The 27,284-nt window shown below is 32.9% G+C and overlaps 1 protein-coding gene across 1 annotated transcript; it reads right to left on the bottom strand.

Moving 5' to 3' along the window:
• Window positions 1-17,952: 17,952 nt before the first annotated feature.
• Window positions 17,953-21,216, bottom strand: LOC115212113 (interleukin 17-like protein). The gene is made up of 2 exons (XM_029780957.2): window positions 21,094-21,216; window positions 17,953-18,637 (listed from the first exon to the last, which is right to left on the bottom strand). Exons 1-2 carry the CDS (start codon window positions 21,106-21,108, stop codon window positions 18,107-18,109), a joined length of 546 nt encoding a protein of 181 aa, XP_029636817.1. The 5' UTR covers window positions 21,109-21,216; the 3' UTR covers window positions 17,953-18,106.
• Window positions 21,217-27,284: the final 6,068 nt, after the last annotated feature.

Genomic DNA, 27,284 nt, shown 5'->3' with positions numbered 1-27,284 from the left:
TTTGAACAATTAGCTTCACATCCACCCCACTGCTATAGAGAAATTCTTTCCTAAGCCTTCGAACATTCTTTCAATCAACATACACTTCCCTCTCCACTTGTTCCCTACTTATTACTCCTTTATACCTTCCCTTACTACTATCTATCTTTGACGTCTGTCTCTCTCTCACACACACAGCCACAAATGCAGTTATACACATACACATACAAACACACACAAACACACGCACTCATTAACACAAGCACACACCCACACATTTCCATACATACAGCAAACATACTGTCCCCTACCCATTATTACTTTATCCCTTTCCTTCCTCCTACTATCCATTTTTGACGTCAATTCTCCTAACGGATTTAAAAAAAAAAACACTCATTATCGCTGTTTACCATGTAGGCAATCATCGAAAATTTTTTGTTTGTCTTGTTGTCGAGAGAGGCTTCCTTTCTTTCCTGATGATAAGATTGCATAATGCACCCTTTATTCCTTCGGAATGAAAATATGCTGTCTTCGAAACATGTGTCGAGAGTAAAGGAATTTTGTTAACATCTTCGTTCGACTCCATTCTTTCATTTATTCATATACAACAAACAAATTTCTGCACATGAACCCGAGTTTCTTACTACCCTTGACAGGTCGCTTCAAAAACCGTGTTTTCTGACGTGAATTTGCTACCCAGGTTTCGGTTAAACGAATTTTCATGCTGACGATAAACATAGGATAATTCTTCACCTACTTAAATATATATATATATATATATATATAATATGTGTGTGTGTGTTTGTGTGTGTGTGTGTGTGTGTGTGTGTGTGTGTGTGTGCCGCGTGCGTGTGTGTGTGTGTGTGTGTGTGTATGTGTGTGTGTGCGTGCAGAAGGTTGAAAAGGAACACACGAGTTGATATGTATAAGCAAAATAAGACAAGGTAGAAAATGCTAAAATTATTTTATGATGAATATTTTAGTACCGGTTTCAGCCTTTATGACTTTTTCAACTTAAAGTATGAAAAACAATTAAATTGTGGAAAAATGAAATGAAATGCGTTGTTTATAATATTTCTATAGTTTTTCACATACAAGGGACATTTTCCATTTTTCCGTCTCTCTCTGTCTCTCTTCTTTACTCACGAGTAAACTTATATTCGCATTTTCTACCTTCTTCTATGTTGCTTATATATATATATATATATATATTATATAAATTAATGGTAAAATATTTCTTTACCTTCACCCATTTAATACAATAAGTAAGTTAATTGCATTGCAATTAAAAACGCTTGAGTATTAATAATTTGGGTATTATACCAACAGTATATTGGATAAGTATTATCCCTTAGTGGGTTGAATTCACAACCCCTGACTTACTTGGTGATATATATATATATATATATTATATATATATATAAGCAAAATATGTATATATATATATGTATATATATATATATGTGTGTGTGTGTATATATCAACATATATATGTATACAAAAATGCATACGGACTTATATATATACACACACATGCATATATACATATATACGTGTGTGCATATAGATATATAGATAGATAGATAGATAGATAGATAGATAGATAGATAGATAGATAGATAGATAGATAGATAGATAGATAGATAGATAGGCAGACAGATAGATATCTGTAGTAGACAATATAAACTAGACAATGCATTAAAAATAGAACGAGAAAGTACATAAGTCAACGTATTTTACATTCAACTTCCTACTTACTATGACTACTACGTTCGCACCTTAATCCTTCCCACACCCAAGCTTTGTGATAACCGAGAAGTAAACAAACAATAAAAGGAAATATAAGTCATGTTGTTGTTACTATAACTTCTCTTTATAAATAATAATTTAGCATTCGTAGGATAAATGATAAATTCCCAACGAATTCAATATTTTTTCCTGAATTTAAAAAATTTTATCAGGTAAGTTTTATGTTACAAAGTGATTTTGCTATGTCAAAGTTTCCTTGGTTGACTCATTAGTATCGAAAAGGAGAACCTATTCACAGACGAAGACAGCACCCTAAGGATATTTTATCTGTGTTGTGATATGAAGGGTGTCGTCTATCATGAAGTGCTTAACCGCACAAAAAAAAAGTGGAGTCGTATAGATTGTGATTCTGCAATCAATAACGAGGGGAAAGATTTTATTGATTAATTAAATCCAATCAGAGGGAAGAATGATCTTCTACATTCCTCTCTTAACATGCGATAAGAAATTCTTTCCACCCAAATATACAAAAAATACTTCGAAGCGCAATCATTATAATGAGATATCGATATGGATAATTATTTAATTTTCGCTTATTCTTTAAATTATATCATTTACTATAAATATGTGTATATATATGTATATTACCATGTAGGCAATCATCGAAAATTTTTTGTTTGTCTTGTTGTCGAGAGAGGCTTCCTTTCTTTCCTGATGAGAAGATTGCATAATGCACCCTTTATTCCTTCGGAATGAAAATATGCTGTCTTGGAAACATGTGTCGAGAGTAAAGGAATTTTGTTAACATCTTCGTTCGACTCCATTCTTTCATTTAATATATATATGCTAATATGTATGTACTAGCAGTATCGCCCGGCGTTGCTCGGGTTTGTAAAGGAAATAACTATATAAGCATTTTTAGAGAGTTATAGCCAAAAAATTGGAAAAAAATGCATTAAAAATGGAAAAAAAATTAAGGTAAATTTCTTTTTAAATCGTTGACACATCGTAGATATTTATATAATAGCGAAAAAAATGCATTAAAATGGAAAAATATGATGGTAAATTTTTTTAAAAATCGTAGACTCATCGTAGACGCGCGCTAATACCCAAGGCTCGATATGACTCCGACTATAAGATACTCGGTTTTGGCTACACTGCACCGCAAAATGTGGAGTAGTTAGGAATCTAAATCGTAGGAGACGACACACAACTTCACTCTTTATATATAAATATAAGCCACGTAGTTTATATACACATACTTTGTTATATACGCATTCTTAAAAGAAATGTTATTTTGAATACAACATTTATAAGAATAAAATATTTTTGGTTTTTCTTACCCTTTCGTTACTATATTTCTGACCAAATACACCCCTTATGTGTTTTCAATTAATTTCTAACGTAATCATAAATTTAGTCTGGTTTCATTAAACAACTATAACTTTTTTATTTATCATATATTAATGTAATTTTTGGAAGATAATTAATGAAATGTCCTCAACCATTCTATACTAAATTTTTGTCACAAAGTGACTCTATTGCAGGTAGATACAGGTAAATTCAACATATATAAAATTATTAAAATTTTGTTCAAACATCGCTATAGAAAATGGTTATTAGCTATATTCAATTGGGTATACAACAAAATTTATGATAGAATTTGTTATTCGGGTAACTTTCTGTAAATTATTAAAATTTTGTTCAAACAACGCTATAGAAAATGGGTTATTAGCTAATATTCAATGGGTATACAACAAAATTTACGATAGAATTTGTTATTCTGGGTAACTTTCTGTAAAATTATTAATTTTGTTCAAACATCGCTATAGAAAATGGGTTATTAGCTAATATTCAATGGGTATACAACAAAATTTTACGATAGAATTTGTTATTCTGGGTAACTTTCTGTAAAATTATTAAATTTTGTTCAACACATCGCTATAGAAAATGGGTTATTAGCTAATATCAATTGGGTATACAAAAAATTTTACGATAGAATTTGTTATTCTGGGTAACTTTCTGTAAAATTATTAAAATTTTGTTCAAACATCGCTATAGAAAATGGATTATTAGCTAATATTCAATTGGGTATACAACAAATTTTACGATAGAATTTGTTATTCTGGGTAACTTTCTGTAAATTATTAAAATTTTGTTCAAACAATCGCTATAGAAAATGGGTTATTAGCTAATATTCAATTGGGTATACAACAAAATTTTACGATAGAATTTGTTATTCTGGGTACCTTTCTGTAAAATTATTAAATTTTGTTCAAACATCGCTATAGAAAAGGGGTTATTAGCTAATATTCATTGGGTATACAACAAAATTTTACGATAGAATTTGTTATTCTGGGTAACTTTCTGTAAAATTATTAAAATTTTGTTCAAACATCGCTATAGAAAATGGGTTTAGCTAATATTCAATTGGGTATACAACAAATTTTACGATAGATTTGTTATTCTGGGTAACTTTCTGTAAAATTATTAAAATTTTGTTCAAACATCGCTATAGAAAATGGGTTATTAGCTAATATTCAATTGGGTATACAACAAAATTTTACGATAGAATTTGTTATTCTGGGTAACTTTCTGTAAAATTATTAAAATTTTGTTCAAACATCGCTATAGAAAATGGGTTATTAGCTAATATTCAATTGGGTATACAACAAAATTTTACGATAGAATTTGTTATTCTGGGTAACTTTCTGTAAAATTATTAAAATTTGTTCAAACATCGCTATAGAAAATGGTTATTAGCTAATATTCAATTGGGTATACAACAAAATTTTACGATAGAATTTGTTATTCTGGGTAACTTTCTGATACCCTTAATAATATTTATGGCAAATAGGCCTTAATTTCATTTAAGGTTGTGGAAATAACAAACTATCCTTTCTTTCGTTTTGTTTACGTTTAGCGTAACGTTTTTTCGTTCTTCTGCCGTAATGATTTCAAATGGGCTCATTCGAAAAAGTAAATAGAAATAGTCTAAGGCTTTACTCTTCTGGGAAAGTCTGTGGCTTGGTGCAGTTTCTTCAAAAAATCACCGAAAGAAACAGTTTTTAAATTTTCACATCCATTCAGGTACCAATTCGTTTTCTTTATCGCTGTCGGATTCACTGTTTTCACTTTAATAGCTGCAAACTTGCAAGACAAAGGAGGAGAAGGGTGATAGCGTCAGTGAAACAATTCGCTTCCTTTGTGTGTGTGTGTGTTTGCGTGTGGTGTAAATCACATTAAGAAAAACATTTGACATACACACTAGAATGTGAGTTTTTCTGTAAATTTTGCTTAATTGGAGTTTAAAAATTTTAAAAAATGGACCTGGCATGACCCGATGCATCCTACTCTTAAAAAATAGGTAAATTGTAATTGAAGAAATCCTATATTGTAGATTTCTATAACTTACAAAGGAGGCAGATAAAATCTGCCTTTTATAATAAGAGGTATATATTATATATATATATATATTATATATAATATATATATATATGATAGATAGATAGATAGATGATAGATAGATAGATAATAGATAGATAGACAGACAGGTAGACAGACAGACAGACAGACAGATAGATAGATAGATAGATAGATATATAGATAGATAGATAGATATTAGCTAGATAGACAGACAGACTGACAGATAGATAGATAGATAGATAGATAGATAGTGATAGATAGATAGATAGATAGATATATATATAGATAGATAGATAATAAATAGATATCTGTAGCAGACAATTACTAGATAATGCATTAAAAATAGAACGAGAAATACATAAGGCAACGTATTTTACATTCAACTTCCTACTTACTGTGACTACTACGTTCGGAACGTAATACTTCTCATACTTATTATATTATATTTAACTTTTTATACCTTTTTGTTTAGTTAAAAAAAAAATTAAAAATTAAAAAATTTTAAAATATAAAAATTTACAAATATATAAATTTTAAAATTTTAATTTTAATAATTTAAATTTTAAGTTTTATATTTTATATATATACTATATATTATTAATTATATTTTATTTTTTATGTTTTGGGTTATGTCTATCACGTGTTGAGTTGCCTAATTGTGGTTTATTATCTCTAATTTAATTTATATTTATACTGTGAATTGATTTAATCCTAATTTAATTTTCCCTGTAAGTTTGGATATACTCCCTAATATTATATATATATATATATATATATATATATATATATATATATTTATCATTTTGCACATTACTTAATCATCGTATTATTAGTGTTATTTTATATTATTTATCATTTTCTAGATGGTATAATTTAGTTGTTCATTTTGAATTGATACAAGGTGTTCTTTTCTAATTTTTATATATATATTATATATTTTGTGAAATTTGATTCAGTATTTCTAAATTGAATTTTCCCTGTAAGTCAGGAATATTATTCCCTGAAATTATTATTATAGTATATATGTTTAAACCTCGCCAAGATAAATATTTAAACCACCTGATGAATGACTGTAACTCGAAATTTTAAAGAAATTAACAGCCATGAAACGATCGTAGTGTTATATTAATTATATCTTTTTAATAATTTTGTTATATATTTAAATAATATAAATTAAATATTTTTTATGTATTGCTTAAAGTTTTTCATTGTATGATTTGCCTAATAGTGGTTTTGTCTCTAATTTAATTTAATATATATATATATATATATATATATAGATATATATATATATATATGTGTGTGTGTGTGTGTGTGTGTGTGTGTGTGTGTGTGTGTGTGGTGTGTATAGAGGAGGAAAATTCACAAAAAACACAAAAGATGAAGACAGGTGGTGTAGACAACAAATAGATATATTAGTATAACGCTCGGGAAGTGAAAGTCTTTAACGTTTCGAGCCTACGCTCTTCCACAGAAAGGAACACAGAAAGAAACAAGGAGAGAAATTAAATGTGCGATCTATCATATATATATATACATATATATATAAATAAATACATACATGTATAGACAGCTGTGGTGTCCTGTACCCCATATATACATGTATATATACATATAGAAGTAGGTATGTACTTATATGTATGGATGGATATGTTTTATTTATTAAATTTTTAGTATATATATATATACTACATGTTTTCGTTCAAATCATTGCTCATCCTTTTACAAAACAATTTTATATTCACAAATTGATTCATATAGAGAAGCTAGCGTCCACGAAACTTTGACATGACACTCCCTTGTAATTGATGATCACGTGAATGATAGACGAGTCGGTAAGAGAAGAGAACTGTGACAGATACAAGGTTCTTTGAATCCATATCCATATCATATAGTTACTTAAAAACTAGTACTGAATCCACCTGTAAATTCTCACTAATAATAACTTTTATGTAATATGCATATATATATATGCATATATATGCATATAAATAAATAAGTATTTATATATATATGTGCGTGTGTGTGTGTGTTTGTATGCGTATGTGAGTATGTGTTGTGTATGTGTGAGTATATGTTGTGTGTGTGTGTTCCTGTGTATATATTTATGGAGGTAGATTTATAGATATATGTACGTATATAAAGTATAGAATAATATTATAACCAACGAAATGCTCCATATTTATATCTTTATATATAAAAGTGAGGTTGTGTGCTGTCTGTCTCCTACGATTTAGATTCCTAACTACTCCCACATTTTGCGGTGCATTTTAACCAAAACCGGGTATCTTATAGTCGTGATTCATATCGAGCCCGCTGGGTATTAGCGTGCGTCTACGATGAGTCTACGGTTTAAAAAAAAAATTACCATCATTTTTTTCCATTTTAATGCATTTTTTCGCTATTACATAAGGGAAGTAAATCTCTAAAAATGTCTACGATGAGTCAAAGATTAAAAAAAAATTTACCATCATTTTTTTCCCATTTTAATGCATTTTTTGCTACTTTTTGGCTACAACTCTCTAAAAAAATGCTTATATAGTTATTTCCCTTACAAACTCGAGCAACGCCGGGCGATACTGCTAGTTATGAATAAAACGTTTTCCAGTTTTTCCATTCCGTCGTTTTTACGTTTCATATTGACTCCCATTTCCTCCAATAATAATTTAGACCCTCTGTTCACACACACACAGTTTGTAGCTACTTCAGTCACACTTAGTTTATACTTATACAATCCATCTGCACATTCGTTTGAATGTTTGAGGACAATCATCGTATTATACAGAATACCACATTCGTGGTTGCAGCCTCACGCTGCCCAACAACTTTCTACAGTAACAAACTTTTTCAGTACGTAATGATGGAAAAACTGTTGAATCATGAATAATTTTCAGCAACCAGGGAGAGGTTGAGCGTTCAAGGATGATATCAGTAGAAAGAGAAGATTCTAATGCGCAACTGGTATCGATCATGAAAGGATGAAAAACATTGTCGAATTGATCAAGGACTGACAATAGCCGGAGTCTTTTACCTGGCGTGTAGAGGGTACCGCCACCCTATCGCCTTTTAATATTGATAAAGAAATTTCAGAAAAAGAACTAACTTCATATTTGTATATCAATTTGCGCCCAATGATGATTCCTTATTTGCAAATTAAACTGTGAGAGAAATTTAAAAGTAAAATCTAATGTAGGTCACACTTATTGAGAAGACTTACATTAGCAGTTGATTTCCATGCAAGAGTACAACAATGTGTGGAAAATGAAAGCGGTGCATAATATAGAAAGTAGGAGTGGCAAGTAGACACATGTTTGAATTCCGAAGTTAACAAGGTCAGCTGTTTATTTGCTTTTATTACTACATTACTAGTTAGAGCTTGTAGGGTGAAAGCTAATACTTTTTGGTGTTTAATAACTATCCTTGTTTATAGATAAAGCATGCATTTTTCAATTGTTCTAAGACTTAAATACGGAACAATTGTGCTGTCACCACGTTGTTCTTTACAATTTTCCTGCAAGCAAAATCGTAAATTAGGGATCAATGGTAGTATATATAAAAGACCATGAAAACCTTTTGCTTTAAATGCATTTATTACAAGAAAGAGCTACGTTACATTGTTTAATGTTTTGCATAGTTAAACATGTTTCCGGCTACTGAAACATGACCTCTTAAAGTGTACTACTGTAAACCGGCACAAGTAAATATCCAAAGAAGAAAATAAGAATTTTAAAAGACCTACGAGAGTCTTAAAACAATGAAAGGCTGAAGTGTCAGGATATAAAAGATACTAATAACATAGATATCGACTTTGCTAAACAACCGCTTGTACTTGATTAGATCTTTACGAGGGACAATAAAATAGCTATAATATTCTCAAAGATGTGTGACATTGTAAAACATCTTACAGATGTAGTTTGAAATCGTAATATAAATCTAAATTTGATTGATAGGTGCGATCTCATACGTATAATATACATGAATAACGTCATATATCTCCATACAATTTTATATTTGTATGTATATATGCATGTACACATGTATGTATGTATGTATATATCTATATCTATCTATCTGGTTATCTATCTATTTATCTGTCTGTCTGTCTGTCTCTCTCTCTATCTATCTATCTATCTATCTATCTATCTATCTATCTATCTATCTATCTATCTAGCTATCTATCTATCTATACATACATATATATATATATATATATATATATATATATATAATATAATAATATTAGGGAATGAATCCAAACTTACACGGAACATGAGATTTAGGATTAAATCCACATTTATAGTATAAATATATTATATTATATTATATTATATTAAATTAGAGATAAAACCACCATTAGGCAAATCAACAGTGAAAAACATAAGCCAATACATAAAATTAATTTAAAATATAAAAGTTAAAAATAAAAAATTATTTAAGTAATTTAAACTTATAATTTTATATATATATACATATAATATATATATGTAGTAAGAGAATATTTTATATTTATATATTATTTTAATTATTTTAATTAATTAAGTAATTAATTTTTTAATTTTTTAATATATATATCAAAGTATAAAAGTTTAATAAAAGATAAAGAGTAAAACACTACGATGTTTCATGGCTGTACCAATTCGAATAACAATAATTTAAATTCAATTAATAATTCGAGTTATGGTTACAGTCAATCTTCAGGTTAATTGAAATATTTAAAAAATAATCAGAATATTTAACAATATTTTTAAGATGTAATAATATAATAATTTTACTTATAATAAACTCTATTATCAAACTAGAAACTTAAAACTTAACAATTATGATTATATCCAAATCGATTATATTAATTATTAATTTTAATTTATAAGGTAGGAAACCCACCAATAATTTAATATCGGTAATAGTCTATATCTAATTACATAAATATTTTTAAAAAATAACTTTTATATATAAATTATCAATGAAAATATATAAATGTATATAAATATTATAATTAAGATCTAAAATAATCTCTATAAATAAATATATATGCACATATAATAAAAACCTAATAAATTAATTTTTCATATTTAAAGATGAAATAGCTAATTTCAAAAATACAAACAAATAAACTTAAACGAACTTTCGGAAATCTTATGTAAAATACTTATAGAATAATCATCATTCGTAGTTATATAGTATCGAATAAATACTATAAATAACATAAATATAATTATCAATGGGAATAACTAGCGAATATCAATTTTAAAAGACAATACTAAGTTATGCTATTAAGTAGACATGGCCTGGACCAATCTTTAGTCAAACATATCTAAGTTTATCAAAGTTTATCTAATTTTAATTATAAGAAATTTAAACTACAATTAATACTATTAATACATGTATATCAAAGCCTAACTTTAGACACCTCGTATATTTGCTATCAAACATAATCTATCGCTAAGTAGTATCTTACGAATAACTTAAATTTAATATCTAATAATATAGAAAAATTACGATAATTAGATCATTACATAAACAACAATATTTTCAGAAGTAATATTTTATTACACCAAAGACTTATAAAATATTAAAATTTACTATTTAAAGATCTTAAATTTAAATAAATACTTATCTTAGCGAGGTTTTGTAATGAACAAAAATTTTGAATCGGAAAACTTCTTTACAGCGTTTATAAGAATACTCGTGGAACTACGTTATTAGCAAAAAAAGAATAAATTGTTGAAGAATTCATTAAGCGTGAGGAACAAATACTCTTTATCAATGAAGATGAATGGTTTATCAGTGTAAATAGAATGAAGTCACAAATAAAGAATAAATCACTCTATACTATAAGATTTTATAATAAATACTATGATAAATAATACTTAATACAAAAATAATTAAATAATTTAATGATTAAAACCACTAATTATTAAATATATTCTTAAAATCTTATATGATTAATAAATATATAAAAAATTTTTTTTATAGTAACCCCTCATCGTACAATAAAGTCTTTTTCCGCATGCTCTTATAATTATAAGCTAAAATTAGTGATCATAACCAAATCTCTAAAAACTTATCAAAATTTGCAGTATAACTATCATATGTATACTATATATACCTATATATACATATATATATATATAGAATATATACATATACATATATAATATACATATATACACATACATGCACAATACATACATATACATATATTACACACATATATACACACCATACTGACATACACATATGCACACCACATATACATGTACATGTACATACATACAATACACATATATACAAAATAACACATATACACCCACCCACACACACACATAAATATACATATACATATATATACACGCACATCAACATATACACATATATACATACACACCTAAACACATAATAATATATCATATAATAAATACGTATATAAATGTCTATATTCATACTACAATACATAAATAGAGTAAACGTTAAGTTTAATCTAAATATTTAATATTACTAATCTATACTTCTATATTAAATAAAATAGATTAAATAAACAACTAAATAAATCTATTTCAGATATAAAGAGATTACATACAAATAGATTAATTTAACAAAATTATAATTTAACAAAATTATAACAGAAATATAACAAAATATATAAACTTAACTTTATTAAAAGATAAATAAAATTGTAACTTACCAAACTCTATATTCAATAAACCTTTAAATATTTATTAAAAAATATATTTAGTAATAAAATATTTAGTAATAAAATAAACAACTATATATAATCTAACTATAATTAAAAACAGAACCTAAATAACTAAAATAAACTAATATAATAAGTACTACATATTACCTGTTATATTTAGAATACTATTACATAAATCAACAAATAAGGAGCTAATTAAGGCTAATAAATATTCATTATTTATCAAGAAATTTATTATATAAGTAAAGTAACTTGTGTCTGCATTTTATTTTGCGCTCATCCCAAGTATTCACTAAATTATCATGCTTATAAAATAAAATTTCCTTAAACTCATAAATAACAAAAGCCGCGGGCGCGAGCCCGGGTGAAGCCGACCGCGGGTGCAGATCTCGGTGGTAGTAGCTCCTAAGAGCCCATGGCCATGGGCTCTTAGGAGCCTCGTTCGATTTGTTTTGCTGCGCCTCTGTTCTGTTTTTGTTTTTGCCAACGGATTTCCTATTTCTTCCTGAAGAGAAAGACACAATATGGTCTCCTTGTTCAATCGGAATTTGGTAAATTGTGGCTTTCGAAACACGTGTAGAATGCAATAAAACGATTTCTGTTCAATCTTCGTTCAACTCCATTTCTTCATTCACTAATAATATATATATATATATATATATATATATTATATAATTATATATATATATGTATTTATATATAATATAAATACAACACACATATATATATATATATATATATATATATATATATATATATATATATATATATATATACATATAAATATATATATATATACTATCGCGCCATGATCGTTTAGCCACTACACATATTTTCTCTCCTTGTTTTTTCTGTGTCCCTTTCTGTAGAAGAGCGTAGGCTTGAAACGTAAAAGACCTTTTCTATTCCATCTGTCATCGCCTTTTGTTTTTTTTCGTAAACACTCTCCCTATATATATATATGATATATATATATATATATAATATATGTATATACATATTAGAAGAAACGAAGTACCCAGAAATCTAGATGGTTTTATATTTACAGATATTTATTAGTATGTTACATACTTTTATAAATCATATATCATATATTAACACTTTCGTCCACTCTAGTGGAGTTGTCAAATTAAACTTTTGCAGGAATTTTGTCTGTTTTTATCGTATTATTGAGTGTGTAGGGGTGGGGAGAGATGTAAGATAGTACAAGAGGGTGAGGAATGGGGAGAAAGTGAGAAAGAAAGCGTGTGTGTGTGTGTGTTTGTATCTGAAAGAAGTGTTAAAGAAAAAGAGACGTAAAGGACGAAGAAGGAAGAAAGAAGAAAAAATTTGTTGATATCTTTGCAGCTGGTCAGTCTTTCAATAGTAATGATTCTTGGCTTTTGGAAATGGCAATCCCAGCTGGTCACTCCAAGGGGGGAAAAATGTCACTTTTCAAAATATTGTCTGGATTTCTTTTTATCATTGTCTTGTGATAAAGAGTGTGTGTGTGTGTGTATGTGTTGTGTGTATGTATGTGCTCACGTGTGTGTGGGTGTCTGTGTATCTGAAAGAGGTGTCAAATGGAAAAGGGAATAAAAGGAAGGAAGAGGAGAGAAAGAAGAAAACGTGTTTATATTTGTGCAACTGGTCAGTCTTTCAATAGTAAATGATTCTTCGTTTTTAGAAATGGCAAATCTAGCTGGTCAGGCTTTCAATAGTAAATGATTGTTGGCTTTCAGAAATGGCAAACCCAGCTGGCAACTTCAATCTGGGGGCACTTCTCAAAATGTCACATCTCAAAAAATTGTCTGGATTTCTTTTTATCATTGTTTCGTGAGAGTGTGTGTGTGTGTGTGTGTGTGTGTGTTTGTATGTGTGTATGAGCGTGTGTGTGTGTGGGTGCCTGTGTATCTCAAAGGTGTGTCGATGGAGAAGAGAAGAAAGAAGAGAGGAAGAAGAGATAACTGTGTTGACAATTTATACCACTGTTCAGTTCTTTCAATCCAAATTACTACTACTACTACTACTACTACCACCACCACCATCACCACCACACCACCAACCACCACCACCACCACTCTACTACTACAATACTACTACTACTACTACTACTACTACTACTACACTACTACTATACTACTACAACTACTACTACTACTACTTACTTATAATAATAATAACAATAAAATAATAATAATAATAATAATAATAATAATAATATAATAATAAAAGAAGAATAAGAAGAAGAAGAAAAGAAGAAGAAGAAGAAGAAGAAGAATTTTCACGCACATATGGCTGTGATGCATGTGCCTGGTGTACCCTTATCAAATGGGTATACTGGGCTTCTAATATTTCACCCCAGTTTCACTATGTTGGCTGCACTGCTCTCTCACTCAATAATAATAATCCTTTTTTACTATAGGCCCACGGCCTGGATTTTGTGGGGAGGGATCAGTCAATCACACCGACCCCAGTACTCAACTGGAACTTAATGTATTGACCCTGATAAATTGAGAGTAAAAAACATAAAACTCAAAAATGGGAAAACAGAAAACAAATGAAAATGCATAGAAGGATGATAGATAAGAGTTGTGTCCCTTGGAATAGGAATTCGTATTTGTGGAGGTGAATTCGACAGTGAAATTTTTGTGAGGCTCTATGAAACATTATATCATTTTAAAAATGTACAGCTAATTGGAGTAGCTACTGTACTTCGATCAGTGGAAATGTTGGTTTATGTTTATCGGCATGCAATCAATTCGACATGAAAATAAGTAAGTTTTAAAGTTTATTACAATTTGTTTATGCGCTGTCAATATAGTCTCCTCACCGTGCACCGTGTCCATTATTCACATGCATAAGGTGACAAACTCTAGCTCAGAGAAGGTTTGTGAGACGTTGGCTACACTCACTATGGTTTAGACTCACTACGGAAGCCTTTCCCGAAGTGTGACCTCTGTTCACTATGGTTTAGACTCACTACGGAAGCCTTTCCCGAGGTGTGACCTCTGTTCACTATGGTTTAGACTCACTACGGAAGCCTTGCCCGAGGTGTGACCTCTGTTCACTATGGTTTAGACTCACTACGGAAGCCTTGCCCGAGGTGTGACCTCTGTTCACTATGGTTTAGACTCACTACGGAAGCCTTGTCCGAGGTGTGACCTCTGTTCACTATGGTTTAGACTCACTACGGAAGCCTTGCCCGAGGTGTGACCCTCTGTTCACTATGGTTTAGACTCACTACGGAAGCCTTGCCCGAGGTGTGACCTCTTTCATATGGTTTAGACCACTACGGAAGTTGTCCGAGGTGTGACCTCTGTTCACTATGGTTTAGACTCACTACGGAAGCCTTGCCCGAGGTGTGACCTCTGTTCACTATGGTTTAGACTCACTACGGATTGCCCGGTGTACCTCTGTTCACTATGGTTTAGACTCACTACGGAAGCCTTGTCCGAGTGTGACCTCTGTTCACTGGTTTAGACTCACTACGGAAGCCTTGCCCGAGGTGTGACCTCTGTTCACTATGGTTTAGACTCACTACGGAAGCCTTGCCAGGTGTGACCTCGTGTTCACTATGGTTTAACTCACTACGGAAGCCTTGCCCGAGTGTGACCTCTGTTCACTATGGTTTAGACTCACTACGGAAGCCTTGCCCGAGGTGTGACCTCTGTTCACTATGGTTTAGACTCACTACGGTAGCCTTGCCCGAGGTGTGACCTCTGTTCACTATGGTTTAGACTCACTACGGTAGCCTTGCCCGAGGTGTGACCTCTGTTTCATGTAAACAGTTTCGTGGATCCAAAAGCGGAAGTTGGGTGTCAGGTGAGACCACCGTCAGAGTTACTATCCCATTCAGACTACCATTCATTAGTTAGTATAACAAGGAATTCATTAGTTAGTAGGTAGCCTGTAAATGGTGTTATTCCTTATCAAACTCAGAGAAAATAATCTCTAGAATGTGGAATTTGAGATTTTTCATGGAGTTTTAGCCCTCTTGAAATATTGTTATCGTAACAAGGAAGCAAATTGAAAATGATCTTTCGTGTATTTCTTTAATTCTTGTCTCACTCAGTTCGTTCGTATCAGAGGTGAATATATACTGTGTAGTTCTAGTGAGGTAATAGCTTTAAATTTATACCTGGATTAAATGAGACGCTCTTCATATGCCTGTTTCATAGTCACAGAGACGCGGTCAAACTGTATAAACGGTGATAGTATTAAATCAAAAGTACTCTTCCTTCCATTGTGGGAGAGGAAAATTGCTTCACTGAATTTAATTGCATAGATTCTGGGCTAAGTGCATTTATTCGTGTTCAGCTGTCCATGCAGTCGGTGAGTGGAGATTTACAGGTTTTATTCAGATCAGAGAATGAAAATATGAACAAAAGAAAGGACACGTTTTGTAATGAAATACACTTTTTATTGATATTACGATCCAATTTTTTTACAATAAAATAAACATATAACACAAATTAAAATATATATCGTTCATGTCTTGAATTATGGAACAGCAACAGAAAAATATATTTAAACACTCTTACACTCATTCTTTGTATGATAAACATAGTTCTAAATATATACATAGAAAAATTTAAATAATACATTGTCTAAAAATATCATTTCCTCCATTACAGTCACACACACACACACATACACCACACGCACACACACACACACACACACACACACACACACACATGCACACACACAAGTGTGGAGCATCTGTGTGTCAGCAAATACACATACACACAAACAGGCACTCACGCCTACTGCAGATCACACGCGTATAAGAAATTATGTTAAAATATATACAAATATACGCATATAATATATATATATATATACTTATATATATTGTGTTTCAAACTTATATAACGGTTAAAAGTATATATTTATATAAATATTACATAAAAGTTATTATTAGTGAGAATTTACTGGTGGACTCAGCACTAGTGTTTAAGTAACTATTTGATATGGATATGGATTCAAAGAACCTTGTGTCTGTCACAGTCCTCTTCCCTTACCGACTCGTCTATCATTCACGTGATCATCAATTACAAGGGAGTGTCATGTCAAAGTTTCGTGGACGCTAGCTTCTCTATATGAATTAATTTGTAAATATAAAATTATTTTGTAAAAGGATGAGCAACGATTTGAACGAAAACATATAAGTATAAATCGTTGCATAGTTAAATTAATACATGAAGAAATTTGTGAATTAATTTGTGAATAAATGTCCTAACTTTATACATTTCTCTCTCTCTTTCTCAGTGTGTATATACATACATACATACATACATACATACATACATACATACATACATACATACATACATACATATAAAACCAAAACATAGTCAGACATGCACCACTTCACATTTATGCACTATTGAAAATTTTACCTACGTTCTTGAAAATTTACTGAAATGGAATGAAGTGTTGTTCATTATTACAATTATGTTCCGTAGTTATGCTTTCATATATACGACAAAATGCTAGCAAAGTACGATAACGTGTGTGAATGGATGGTTCTTAAAATGAGGATTAACCATCGAGATCGGAGTATTTAATGTTAGGAACATGTAACGTATATGTAAACATATTCAATACCAGTTATCAGTTTCAAATATTTATATAAAAAGAAGCATGATATAGGTTTATGTAAAAGCATAAAAAAAGGGATATTAATATGATAGTAAATAAGATAAGAGTTCCCTTCAGTGTTTACAAAATAGAAAAAAAGCAAAATTATGTACAACAAATATGTCTGAACAACATATAAGAAACAAAACTAGTTTTTGCCAATATATGCATGTAATAATGTATGTATGCATGTATGTATGTATGAATGTATGTATGTATGTATGTATGTATGCATGTATGTATGTATGCCTGTATGTATGTATGTATGTATGCATGTATGTACGTAGGTATGTATTTATGTATGCTGTTTGAAATATATACTTATATACATATTTAAATGCGCATATATATTTATATTTGTATGATATAAGTGTGTGCGTGAGTGTGTATTTGAGCGTGTGTGCGTGTTTGTGTTTGTGACTATGTGTGTGAGTCTGTGTGTGTGTGTGTGTGTGTGTGTGTTTGTATGTATGTATACACAGAAAGAGAGAGAGAGAGAGAAAGTGATAGGGAGAAAGATAGAAATAGCGGTGTTTCGTATAACAACCACACAGTGGTTTACTTAAACTTTCATAACATTATGAAAAACTTTTGTGTTACACACATTTGAATGTTTGATGATTTTGGCCGATATTACGACTCATATTCATCATCATTTCCTCCTGATATTACATCGACCTTCCGTGCACACACACAGGCTGTGGCTACATGGATGACACTTGGTTTATAAACGTACAGTCCATCAACGCATTGAGCTGTACGTTTCAGGACAGTCATTGGAGTATAAACCATCACACATTGGTGGTTACTGTCAGAGTCCAGACAGTCTGTGCAGCGACACACGACTTCAGTGCGTGATGAAGGAAAATATGTGGAATTGTGCGTAATTTTCAGGTACCATGGGCAGGTTGAACGCTCGCGAATGATATCAGTAGATACGGAAGATGTTGGGCAAGTTTTATCTCCTACAGTCAGTGCTTGCTGGTCACTTCCCGCTGGAGCCATTTCAGCTGGGAGGAAAAAGTTATTGCCGATCGCTGCGCTGGAAAGTTCCTCGTATTGGACTTTCAAATCGTTTGGTATTTTACATTGAGTCGGAATTGACGCCGAGGATATGAACAATACGACGTTGGTGAGGAGGAAGATTACAACCTGGAGGAGAACCTGCGTAAAATAAAATGTTAAGATGAATAGTTACGCTTTAATATGACCCACAGTTAAATGAATGAAAGAAATCAAGAATAATATAATAGCACACATAAATTCCCTCTCCCTCTCGCACAAAAACACGCACCGACTCACAGACTTATACACAAAGGAACACACTTATACACACACACACACTTATACACACTCACACACAAACACACAGAAAAACATACACATAATCACACACACATGTATGATTTCACACGTGTTTATGAAAGATTAGAGGGCACTCGTTGTCATGTGTGGTTCGAAAGGAAAATACAGAGGTGTATTTTTATGAGAGAAAACTAATGAACGAAATACTTCCGACCAGAAATGACTCACCTGTTGATATTCGTATCCGAAGCATGAAAGTTACAAATGTGAAGTATAATAAGAATAGTTGGAGATGGCCTAGCCTGATACTTATAGGATTTCCTCAGTAAACAAAGAAATTTGACAAACAGTTTATGTCTAAATGCAAGAGATGTAAAAATGAAATGCAGAAAATAGTAATTGAACAATTGTGGAGAATATTTACAATAACCTATTATGTTAACGCGTTATTTTCTGCATTTAAACATCGAGATAAAGGTATAGGATATCAAACACTGCGATATTTCAATTTGTGAGATATCTGATGTTTAGAGGAACAACACAGATGACCAAAAAATCTCAATAAATTTGTCGTTGTCATTGATTTAGCCAGTTGTGAAATTTGTGTATTTTTATTTATTATATTTAAAAATGTTTTCAATGAATTTTATTTTTTTAATTTTTAAATTTTTTATTCTTCAATTAAATAAAATTTAAAAATTTAAATTTTTATTTATTTATTATTTTTTTTTTTTCAATGAATTATAATTCCTTAAATGTGGCGAGCCGGTAGAACTGCTTGCGCGCCTGGGCAGAATGTTTGACGGCACCATGCCCGCCTTCAATTTCTGGTTTCAAATTCTGGGCCCAAATTCTTCCAAAACAATAATTTCAAGTAAATTAGGAGATCGAAGAGATCATAGACTCTATGGTAGCAAAATACTTCTGATTGTGTAAGAAATAGAAAGTGATCATCGAAATATTCTAAAACTTGAAATGTGTTATAATTTTATAAAGCAATTCTCTCAAGTAAATTAGGACATCGAAGAAATCATAATCTCAAGATTAGCAAAATTAGTTCTGATTACGTTAGACTACAATAAATATGGAATAGATTTGAAAGCACTATCGATATCGTTAGCATGATCGAAAAATATATTGTAGATTTACAAATTCATGCATCGAAACAGTAATATGAATTCATATAACTCCTTGAATATCCACAGATGAGTAATAAAATACAGAAGAGAATCGAACCTCAAATCTCAAAATATTCTATATTCCATAAGTTATGGATAAAACAACCATTCATAATTATTTACATTATTTACATTTGACGGATATTTATCTGTTTCTTTATTGTCCACAAAGGGCTAAACATAGAGGGGACAAACAAGGACAGACAAACGGATTAAGTCGATTACATCGACCCCAGTGCGTAACTGGTACTTAATTTATCGACACCGAAAGGATGAAAGGCAAAGTCGACCTCGTCGGAATTTGAACTCAGAACGCAACGACAGACGCAATACCGCTAAGCATTTCGCCCGGTGTGCTAACGTTTCTGCCAGCTCGCCACCTATTATGGATATTTATCCTCATCTTATTTGTTGTTAACACAACGTTTCGGCTGATACACCCTCCAGCCTTCATCGGGTGTCTTGGGGAAATTTCGAACCTGGGTTCTCATTCCTAAAGTATTTTCCGATGGCATTATTATTATTATTATTACTACTACTACTACTACTACTACTACTACTACTACTACTTACTACTACTACTATTATTATTATTATTATTATTTTTACTACTACTACTACTACTACTACTACTACTACTATTATTATTATTATTATTATTGTTACTATTATTATTATTATTATTATTATTTACTTCATATTGGTCACAGCCTGGAATCGAACTCGGAATATTGGGGAAAAAATACCTTAGGAATGAGAACCCAGGTTCGAAATTTCCCCAAGACACCCGATGAAGGCTGGAGGATATATCAGCTGAAACGTAGTGTTAACAACAAACAAGATGATGATAAATATCCGTCAAATGTAAATAATGTAAATAATTACGTATGGTTGGTTTACACATAACTTATGGAATATAGAATATTTTGAGATTTGAGGTTCGATTCTCTTCTGTATTTTATTACTCATTTATGGATTTTCAAGGAGTTATATGAATTCATATTCCTATTTCGATGCAAAATGATTCACTCGTTTGAATAAAGGTAAATTTTAACATGAATGATATGAGAGTAAACATAGAAATGTGACTAAAGATATAAATGTAACAGTTAATTTTAAGAATTTATGTTTACTTACGTTGGTAGTATTCATTATAATGGTTGGTCACTTGGAATCGAAAGAATGACAATATTATTATATGTGTATATATTATCAAACAAGGCTTGTACGTGTTATCGTTTTAAAATGATATTCGCTTGTGATGATATTAGCTACTCTGAGATTCCTTATATACATAATACTCGAGGCAGTGGAATTACCATATGTCATAAAGTTTAAGCAAAAGAAAAAAAAGTTATAAATATAAACAGGGGGAACTAGAAAAATTTACAGAATTCTCTTCCAGTAAATTGAAGGATTTGATATTGAGTCAAATTAACCGTGACCTACATAAATTGCAGAACGTTTGAAGTAACCAGGACATAGCGTATAATTTGTTTCCTCTTTTACCTGTTAATCGGATGTCGTGCGGTGAGTTGTCTTAATACACGGGCTCTTAGTAAAATATTGTGTTGTGTACTTTTCCATTCTATTTTTAATATACTATATTATTTAATACGGGTAGAGCGCCTTTGGCAGTAATTATAGCTTGAATTCTACGAGCGATGGACTCGTACAAAGTTTGATTTGTTTCCAAAGTTAAGTTTTGTCCATTCTTCAGATAAACGCTCTCCAGTTCTAGTAGTGATGATGGTGGAGGATACCGAATCCTTGCATGCTTTTCTAAAATGCAACATAAAAGATCTGGGGACTGTGGTGACCAGATAAGATGTTCACTTGAATCTTCCTCGTGCCATTCAGTAACAATTTTAGCTAGGAGTGGCTGTGTGGTAAGTAGCTTGCTAACCAAACACATGGTTCCGGGTTCAGTCCCACTGCGTGGCATCTTGAGCAAGTGTCTACTGCTATAGCCCCGGGCCGACCAATGCCTTGTGAGTGGATTTGGTAGACGGAAACTAAAAGAAGCCTGTCGTATATATGTATATATATATATATATATATATGTGTGTGTTTGTGTGTCTGTATTTGTCCCCCTAACATTGCTTGACAACTGATGCTGGTGTGTTTACGTCCCCGTCACTTAGCGGTTCGGCAAAAAAGAGACCGATAGAATAAGTATTGGACTTACAAAGAATAAGTACCGGGGTTGATTTGCTCGACTAAATGCGGTGCTCCGGCATGGCCACAGTCAAATGATTGAAACAAGTAAAAGAGTAAAAGAGAGTATGTGAATTGATGCCTTATCATCCTGAAATATTGCGTATCAGTCCGAAACAGTCTCGCAACCATAGGATGAATTTGATCAGATAAAATGCTTAAATAGCCTTGACTATTACTTCTGCTATGAAGGGAAACAATTGGGGTGGTGGATTTCCAAGATATACTCCCCCCCCCCATATCATCACAGATCCTTCTCCATGTTTAAAAGTTGGAAGAAGGCAGTCTGAGTCAAATGCTTCTTTTCCTGTCTGCAACCGTATTCTCGGCCGGTGGTCGGAAATAAGGTAAGGGATGACTCGTCCGATAAAATAATATACTTCCACTACTCTAGGGACCAATTCTGTATGTTTTTACTCCACTCTAAACGCTTTGCAAAATTTGTTTTTTAAAGTAGTGGTTTCCAGATTGCAGCCCTCCCGTGGAATCAGGCATTATGCAGCTCCCGGCGATCTATTTTTGTGGAACCTGGGTTCTCGAGGTGGTCATTAAGCTCTGAAGTAATTTTGGAAGCTGTACTTTTGTGATCCTTTCTCACAATTAGCGTTAGTGTCCGACGGCCCCTATCTCAAAGTTTTGGTTTTCTTCCGGAATTTTGTTTCGCCGAGGAGGTTTCTTCCTCATTCTCTAAGGCTGTAATTTTTTCCGAGACTGGACTTCATACACCAAACATTTTGGTTATTTTCGTTACGCTAGCGGCTAACGCTAATTGTGAGAAAGGATCACAAAAGTACAGCTTCCAAAATTACTTCAGAGCTTAATGACCACCTCGAGAACCCAGGTTCCACAAAAATAGATCGCCGGGAGCTGCATAATGCCTGATTCCACGGGAGGGCTGCAATCTGGAAACCACTACTTTAAAAAACAAATTTTGCAAAGCGTTTAGAGTGGAGTAAAAGCATACAGCAAAGATTTGATCTCTTTGAAGGTCCAATAGATCTGTCATTTTAATGAATTTTAATTACATTTTGTGATTGATAACTGAAAAGAAAGAGCAATTTTAGCAAAACATATTAAGAAACACTAATAGTAAATAAAAAAATAAACAAGATTTTGACGGTTATATAGTTTTTTTTCAAAATTATGATGCTATGTGTTTCCATCATTTTGTCAAACCTCTGTATATCTATCTATCTATCTATCTATCTATCTATCTATCTATCTATCTATCTATCTATATATCTATCTATCTATCTATCTATCTATCTATCTATCTATCTATAGACCATCGCTACTTGAGGCTGTTCTTAGTGCGGTTGGTTTCGATCCAGTTTTCCGTGGTTGGATCGTTGCCTTATACAGAGTTATCCTCTCGGTATTTCGCGTAAATCGTCATCTGTCCAGAACATTTAACATCATGCGTTCGGTTCTTCTAGGACGCCCCTCTCTTCGCTTGTGTACGTATTGACTTACGAGCCGCCACTGCGGAAGCTGGTGACGCCGAGGGGCATCTCACGAGAGCTGGGATGCGGGAGGAGTGTGTCTGCATACGCGGACAATGTCACCGTCATTGTGCTGATACATAGGTATGTCGACTTGGTCGACGAGACCCTAAAAGAATACGAAGCGGTAACAGGAGCAAAAATTAACCGGGAAAAGTCAGTTGGCTTGCGGCTAGGTACCTGGGGAAGCAATCCCATGCCGTCCAAAAACGTCTCCATCGTGGTACGCTGGACAGACGGACCGGTTGAATTTCTCGGTGTCTGGTTTTGTACAGAAATGTAAATGGAGAAAAAAACTGCGGCGAGATAACGAGTAGAGTGGCCACTCTCAGCCAGCAATGGGCCGAGAGTAAACTATCCCTAAAAAGTCGGGCGGAGGTGGCGAACGCATAGATCGCATCCGTCATCGACTACCGTTTGACCGTTGTACCTTGTCCTGACCCTACCATTACCAAACTGGAACACATACTCTTCCACTTTTTTGTGGAAGGGAAGCGTTCCGATGGTTTGGCGATCAATTTGCTGTCAACACCCGCTAAATGGAGGGCTGGGCATGCCGTGGTTGATGATGCGCAGACATGCGCTGAGACTGCGACATCTCCGGCGCTTCATAGACAACGGTGAACAGGTGTGGTCACCTTTTGTGCGGCGCGCTTTCCCGCAGCTCGTCTCCTTGGCCGAACTGCAGTCATGGATCAAGCAGAGACCGAGGCTAGGCGAATGGCACCGCGAGTGTCGCGTTACTCTCAAACAACTCTGCCGTCGGGGATCAAACTTGTGCGACTCCATCACAACAAAGGCATTCTATAGAGGATTAGTGGAGGGGAGGTGCGACGACGATCTCGGGCAGAGTCTGTGCGTCGACGTGGAACACCTGACCCGCCTGTTCAGGACAAATTTCGGGCCGGGACCTATGAACAGTCACCAAAGCTCCCTGGCCTGGTAGTGCTATCGAGAAGCATTACCTGTTCGGGAAAAGCTCTACAGACACGGTTCTAGACACACTGGACCGACTTGCCCGAGATGGGGTCAGAGCGACGAAACCGTTCTGCACGCACTCGTGCAATGTCCAACCATTTCAGACCTGTGGGCTTATGCCGGACGGCTACTGTCACGTGTGGGACGAGTCCGCCTATCGGCCGAGTCTATCGTGTAAGTTGCTCGACCCCCTTCCCTCAACCGGGAAGGCAAGGCAGTTTTCACCGTACTGGTGGCCATGGTGAAAGAATGTGTGCGGTGGACCCGAGCGAAAGGATTAGAGACAAACACTTACCTCTCTGGCCAATCGCTCATCAACTTTTTCAAGTACCATTTGAAAAGGAAGGTGAGAATGGAGAGGGAAGTTTTGTCTCGCGAAAGATTAAAAAAAAAGATGGGTGAATGTAGCAAAGATGGTGCGTGCGAGTGACGAAACCTTTTTGAGCATGACAGAATCGTAAAAGAGAGAGAGAGAGCATTTTGCTCTCATGTAGTTCCCGTGGTCTTTTCTGTAAGCTTTTCTTCCCTTGGATGAACCCAATCTTGTTTTATCAATTTTTTTTTTTAAAGTGTTTCTGTGATACACGATTCCTTTTTTTTTTTTTTTTTACCTCCTCTCGATCCCTTTTGATCGAAATCTTACATTTATTTTCCTTTTTTTTCCACCCTCGAAAAGAAAAGCTCTACATTTGTATTTGTCCCCTCTGTATTCAACCCTGTGTGGCTAATAAAAGAAAGTTATCCATCTATCTAACTATTTACCGACCTATTTATCTATCTATCTATCTATCTATCTATCTATCTATCTATCTATCTATCTATCTATCTATCAATCTATCTACATGTGTGTGTGTGTGTGTGTGTGTAGGTAGTCTCGAAAGTGACAAAGCTCTAAGAAACACTTCGATCGCTAGAGATGAGCGTCCATCAACTCAATAGCCACGGACGGACAAGAATGGGAAACATACAATTACTCAGTTTCGTTAAAGGCATGAAACTGGGTGTTAGTATTTTTGGTCGATAAATGAAGAAGGATTAGTGTCCTTGTGTCTTATCCTACGTGTAATTTTTGTAATATATATATATGTATATATATATATATATATATATATATATATATATATATATATATAATCATGTACGGTAGCGCGTGCCCGCGTGCTTTTGTGTGTAATCGTATATGCGATGGTGTTCGTGCAGCTTCCATGTACCAGCTTGTATCAAAATACATGATTGAAAATATAAAATGTAATGTGTAAGGAAACCAGAACAGAGTGCATTTCAATCCATCTCTAAGATCGTTTTAAAGAATGCTGCCTCACATTCTTAATATATATTCCATTAAGGAAATCCTACGGCAACACATTTTCATCATGACCGCAGCCTTCGGGCTAAAACACTTTTAAGGATTTAAGAGGAAAACGTCTCATTTCTGTTTTTTTGTTTGTATTTATACTCGTGTATTTTTTAATATTTCTATTTATATTAATCAGCTCCATTGCTTTAAATTTTTGGTCGCTTTTATTATACATGAATTCATTCCATATTTGTCTTCATTCGACTTCACTCATATTACCCTTTTATGTTAACCACATTTTATTCGCGTATATGTATATATTTTATACTGTTCGGTTTTGCCATTGGATGTCCTATTATTTTAATATATATTTATATTCAATTTTGATACTTTGGAAATAATATAAAGTTGTTTTCACCGACTGGAGTTTTTATACATTATACCTTTCAATTTATTTCTTCATTCGCCTCAGTGACACCCGAGCACTTCCAGCTGCTGTCCTAATTTTATTTTTGCGCTACGGTTGAACGAATCTATAAAATCACCCTCTTATATATATATATGTAATCGATGCCTGTTATGGTGAGATGTCTCGTATGCTAGTGTAATAGTATAACACAGTTCGTAAAGCATGCAAGTTAAAGAAAGTTAATGTCGGCATGCGTACGTATCTACATGATCTCATACTAGTATAATATAGAGAGATATGGTAATGTTACAGAGAAAAGAAAGTGAGTTAGTGAAAGTGATAATGCTGTGGCAGAACAAGTGCTTCGTTGATGAGTTACTATAGTTGTTCCTTTGTACCTTTCCCTTCAGAGACGGCATTCTGTTCAGCCGGTCAGCCAAACTCGGTTCTCACTAACTGAGTTTGGCTTACGGAGTTCTTGTTTTTATAACTATCCCAAACCAGCCAGAAGGAGAGACATACTGTTGAGGAAAATAGATTTCGTTGGTGATCTGTTATCTCTATTCTAGCTTTTGATTGCCTACAAGAGTTTGAAGGGTCAAGAGTCAAAGACATTATTTTGCTTTGTGGAGGCATCTGGCTATCAGTGACAGTAACTGCTATCAGTGACAGAAACACTATAGTTTTACCGCGAGAAAATTGCTGTTGAACTTTTAAGTGAAATTTGGCGTTCGAAGTTCGAATCCACGCTAGGCCTGCATGAAACCACTACATCACTCCCCCTCCAGAGAGGTTCCGACAAAAGGAAACGAATCGAACAAGAAAAAGAAATGCATGGTTAAGGAAAATGTTGCATATATGGAGATGGGGATCATTGGCGTGTACTCGGTATATTTATTCAAATGAATCGGAATAGCGGTGACGC

Source organism: Octopus sinensis, linkage group LG1 (assembly GCF_006345805.1).
Source record: "Octopus sinensis linkage group LG1, ASM634580v1, whole genome shotgun sequence".
Taxonomy (NCBI): domain Eukaryota; kingdom Metazoa; phylum Mollusca; class Cephalopoda; order Octopoda; family Octopodidae; genus Octopus; species Octopus sinensis.
The sequence above is the reverse complement of the archived record's forward strand: the minus strand, read 5'-3'. Positions and strand labels throughout refer to the sequence as shown.